General features: G+C 40.0%; 1 protein-coding gene across 1 annotated transcript; it reads right to left on the bottom strand.

The window, feature by feature from the left end:
- Positions 1-1,039: 1,039 nt before the first annotated feature.
- Positions 1,040-2,828, bottom strand: LOC119423005 (neuropeptide Y receptor type 2-like). The gene is made up of 2 exons (XM_037690417.1): positions 2,756-2,828; positions 1,040-2,161 (listed from the first exon to the last, which is right to left on the bottom strand). The coding sequence occupies exon 2, from the start codon at positions 2,135-2,137 to the stop codon at positions 1,040-1,042; it is 1,098 nt and encodes a 365-aa protein (XP_037546345.1). The 5' UTR covers positions 2,138-2,161; positions 2,756-2,828.
- Positions 2,829-5,151: the final 2,323 nt, after the last annotated feature.

Below are 5,151 nucleotides of genomic sequence, written 5' to 3'. Positions count from 1 at the left end.
TCCCTCGTTGACAATCATGTCAAACTGGTTCAAAACCAACAAAGCCCATGCTCAAATGCTTAAATTTCACTATAAACAGTTGGACTAAGGTTTGAGAATAAATTATCACTCCTTAAATTGTTCCTCTTTACTGGATTAACAGAACAAGCTCCGAGAGAAATGAACGCAGAAAATAGCAACAGTTGGTTTATGAACGAAGTCGTGCAAATTTATAATCATAAGAGTAACTGTGCAGTTATTCTTATGATTATAAAAAAAAAAAAAAGATGATTCACTTAAGGCACACCTGCACCTGTCTTGGATGTCTATATGACCTCCAAGTCCGACGTTCAAACATGCAACTCTATACTGACGTACAAGTGAGGTCATGGTTAGACGTCTAGAATTGGTCTTGACCGACGGACTCAATATAGACGTGATCTGCGCATCCATTCGACGTCTAACGTTTAGTGGGAAGATTTTAAAAAATGTCATGAAGACTGTCCAATGCTGAGATAGATGAACAAGTCCTAAAATTACCTTTTAAAACTCAAAGAGCAGATGTGATATTTACACACCCTGTACAGAAACTGTCACCAGGATGAAAGGCAGATAACAATGTAATGGCCTGTATTTATTTCTGTTCGTCTGTTTGCAAAATATCTCATGAACCAATGGGCAGATTTAAATAAAAGCCTTTGAAATGTAATGATTAGGTGCACATTTAAAGCCAAGATGGCCACCACAGCCCCCAAAAAACAGAATAAAAAAATATATTGACAGAAATGTCTGAGGTATCATTTATTGTCACTCAATGTGTCCACAAAAACTGTTTGTGCACAGTATGGGATGTAAGAAACAACTGATCTGCCTTCATTGTGGAAATAGAAACAGTAACTCAGTTATTTTGAAAGATATTCCCCCTTTATTAATGGAATCTTAAGTTACTTTAAGAAAAAAAAACGACAACCTTGGTTTTCATTTGGAAAAGGCAGAATCTCCAGGCAGAAAATAAAACATTGTATCATCAAGTGACTTTCAGTCTTCTTTGATTTTCAAGTTACAGATTTGTTGATCTGAAGTCTGAACAAACCCTGTCTTCATCCTTCTCTTTCTCTCCATCTTTAGAGCATCTATACCTCACGCTTAAGGGCCGGTAACATTTGACCACAGACAAAAAGGCTGTCCTGTAGTTGTTGTTCATCCACCCATACAGGATGGGGTTCACACACGTCGAGCACATCGCGATGATATGGAACACGGTGAAGAGCAGCTTGAAGTCCTTCATATGCAGAACGGTGCTGTCGATGTCGATCGCCAGCTGAAATGCATGGAAGGGCAACCAGCTTACGACAAACACCACCACCATGGTCAACATCATCTTAGTGGTTTTGCTCCTTCGTTGATGGTCGTTTCGACCACACGTCATGTGTTTCTTCAGTTTGTTCCAAATGCGTATGTACGCAACAGAATTAATGACCAAAGGCACGCCCACTTGGACCAGAAGCATTGACATACTGTAGATCCGTCCATTCATGCTGCTTCCTGGCCACTTCTCTGTACACACTTGAATGGAACCGTCTGGGGAAAAACTGAAGGAACCGTACTCCCGGAAAATGGCCAGCGGACTGGCCAGTAAGGCGCTAATGGCCCAAGAGAAGACAATGACCATTGCACACAAGTCTTTGGACATCTTGGTATCCATGTGATGTACAATGCTCCTGTGGCGGTCCAGAGCAATGATGTTCAGCGTCATGGTGGATACGTGCACTGTCATGCCCTGAGCAAAGGGCAGCATGAAGCACAAAACCTGACCGAATATCCACTCGTCGTAGAGCGTGTAGACGAGGGTGAACGGCAAACACAGTGTGTTGACCAGCAAGTCAGCCACAGCCAAGTTCACAATGAAGAAGTTAGTCACGGTCCGCAGGTTTTTAAACTTGTACACGACGTAAATCACCAAAGAGTTTCCTGTGACTCCGAACAAGATGATAGTGCTGTAAGCCAGGATGAGAATAACCTGAACTCCAACCAGCTTGGTGCTGTCATCCAGGTTGAGGAGGTTCTCATCATTCATTGAAAAGCAGCAGTTGGACGATGTGGCTTTGAGTAGAGAAGGTTCCTCTTGAGTCGTGTTTGGTTGATCTGTTGTATCCATGGTAAACGACCCCCATAGGTCAATCTGCGGAACAAACGAGCATTAGTTTGATATTCTTTAATTAGAAAATAAACACACCGGCAACTGTGAATAGGCCTTGATTTTCTTGATACCTACTAAAAATTTGGCCATCGTTACAGAAAAAGCGCATTTTGAGCGTTGTCTTCTGCTGGTTAGTACTGTCTGTCCCTGTAAACCCCACAAAGTTCTCATGGCATGTTTATACTGTGGTTTCTGAAGAAACTGAAGTAATTTACACCATTGACACTTTAGTCTTATTTTCTTTAAAACATTATGGAAACATGCCTTAAAACTCAGTCAGTTCAGGTGATTCCTCTTGAACCATAACTACTGCAATAGTTTACACAAAGACTAACATTTTGGAATAACAACACTGTGTGTCAGGTTAGTCTGGAGCTGTGGAGTCCAGACACACCGGCTCCATGTTCAGCTGTGGCTGAAACTGTCTCTGATTTGGCATTGAACACATTTCCCAAACCATGTCTTGCTGATCTCTGGAGAGCCATGCACACTGACAAAAACAATTTTAGAAGTTAAAACAGTATTTTTCAAGTCCTGTGGTCAGAATTGTTCAGTAAAAGTCCATAATCCACTCACCTGAGCCAGATGCAGATGGAGATGTTAAGATGCACCTGATAGTTTGTAACCTGTTGTACGCTTTTTGCTCCTGTTCCTGTGAAACCTGGATAAATGGAACAATAAAACCCCTTCAAACCCAAAACCAAACAGCCTCCTTCTCCTCCTCCTGCACACAGAAGCAGCAAGGAGCACAACCTCCACTGTGTCCATCTGACACCGACTCTGAGAGCTAGGAGAGAGAAAGGGGGAAGTGAGGGGAGACGTATCCCACTGACGACATCCTCAAACAGAGAACCGATGGCTCTTTGCAGTCGCTCTGTCTGCTCTACGTTTAAAATATCAACATTTTTACCAACAGCAGCTGGTGCAAAACTGGAAAACCACCAAGGGCGTGACGATGTGAAGTTATAATATAACAGGTTAGAAGTTCAAATAAAAATAGTGCACTGCTTTGACATGTACTTAGAAAATAGTGTGTCTGTATCTTAAACTTTGGTGTGCCTCAGGCTCAGACCATATGTAATGGGCACATACAATTAATCTGAGACTTTGTGAAAAATATTAAATAGTTCAGATATTTGAAGAAAAGATTTGGTAGAGAAATTATGAATTATTAGTAGCTCACCTTATGTTGATGCCATAATTTCCGTATTATAAGCCACTACTTTTTTCCACATGCTTTGAACAACGCGGCTTATACAATGCTGCGGCTAATTTATGGATTTTTTTTTTTGACGGGCTAACGAGCTTCATGCCTCCAAAACATTTAGCCTCGTCACACCCGGGTGCTCACATAGCTGTCCAGTACACGTCTCTCTAGTGGGGTGTGTCCTCGTGACTCAATGAGACTACATGCATAAATAAAGGTAAAAAAAAAAAAAAAAAAAAATCTGGCCAATGAAATTACAGAACAGGTCACAGTGAGGGGGGGGGACTTCATCCCCCGCCTCTCCCCGTTCTCTCCTCCTCACCCTGGGGGCACAGGTGTTTGCAGACAATCAAAATACAGTCAGTGAATCATGCATTTAAAATGACACTCTGAGCTCGTGGGAGTCTTGGATGACCGCCCTCGAGAAATCGTTTACCAAAACTGGGCGCAGCTTATATTCAGGTGCATCCAATAGTCCGGAAATTACGGTAGTTTATTGAACATCCTTAGATTGGAGAAAAACGAGTTTGATCCTGATCTTTTCCGAACAAAACCAAAGGAATTTTCTGTCTTCCTAACAACTCCGATTCATAACTGTTTATTAAACCAGTATTTTATAAATCTTTTTATTCCCATTGAAACTTCAATATGAATGTTTTTATGTAGAATTCTATAATAATTTGCGAGTGCAAATAGTGACAGCAATAGATAGCTGGCAAAAGTTAATTAAATATGCCATCAGCTAGCTTAAACTAGCAAGCTAATGGCTAGCTTGCAGACACTTTCAGCAGAAATTTCATCTTTTGTTTTTGTGGTGTGAAATTGACAACAGTGTAAATAATTATTAAAGTATTTCACACAAAATACTATGGAATTTTGAAGATTATTATGTTTTTTGATAACACTCCAGTTTTGAAGTGGCTCAGCTCATACCGTTTTTATAAACTCCTTACTAGTCTGACAGAGGGTCACTTCCTAAATGCCATTAATTCCCTCTTTAAACACTGGTTTTAAAAGAATCTTGAGAAAACTACTTCATAAATTTTGACACAGCTGCCAGTTTCATATTACGCTGATATTACTGCACAAATATTGCAAAAATTCCTGCTGAAAGTGTCCCAGACTTGCTACTGCTAGCTGCTGCTGCCGTGGCATGAGCTTCATAAGCAGAGAATGTTCTTTGAATAACCAGGAGAAGTAAAACTGACGAAACTGAAAAAGTTCAAGTACAAAGTATAACATTCACACAAACCACGTTAAACATGTAAGATTGGAAAGGTTTTAAGATGGTCAGTCCAGTCAGAACTGTTTCCAAATTAAGGTTGTTCAAAGTGCGATCTACAAAAATGATGAAAAATCAAACGTGTCCTGTAATAGAGTTAATACTCTGAAATATTTGTTTACTGTGTCAATAATGTGCTTGTGAATTTCATCTTACTGAGATCTTTTAATTTAAAACGTGTCAAAGCTGGAAATAATCTACTGGTGATACATTTTGTTCTTCTGGTAGCTTCCTCTCCCTCACTTTGGCCATGCAATGTGAGTTTATTTACTTATTTAATTTATTTAATTAATATAAAACACAGAACAAAATACAAAGATTCAAACTCTGGTGAATGGTGTCATAACTGTTGTGTTCCGTTGAGGAAAAGAAGGAGGCTGCTTGCTTCTGCTTTCAACACCACTTTATTTTGTTTGTCATATCTGTGTGTCATATATATGACCTCCGTGAATGGTACGAGAGATCATCACAGTGGTCGATATA

The sequence above is a fragment of the Nematolebias whitei genome, chromosome 16, assembly GCF_014905685.2.
Source record: "Nematolebias whitei isolate Nwh7 chromosome 16, NemWhi1, whole genome shotgun sequence".
Lineage (NCBI taxonomy): Eukaryota > Metazoa > Chordata > Actinopteri > Cyprinodontiformes > Rivulidae > Nematolebias > Nematolebias whitei.
Note: the sequence above shows the minus strand (reverse complement) of the source record. Positions and strands in the feature narration are given on the sequence as shown.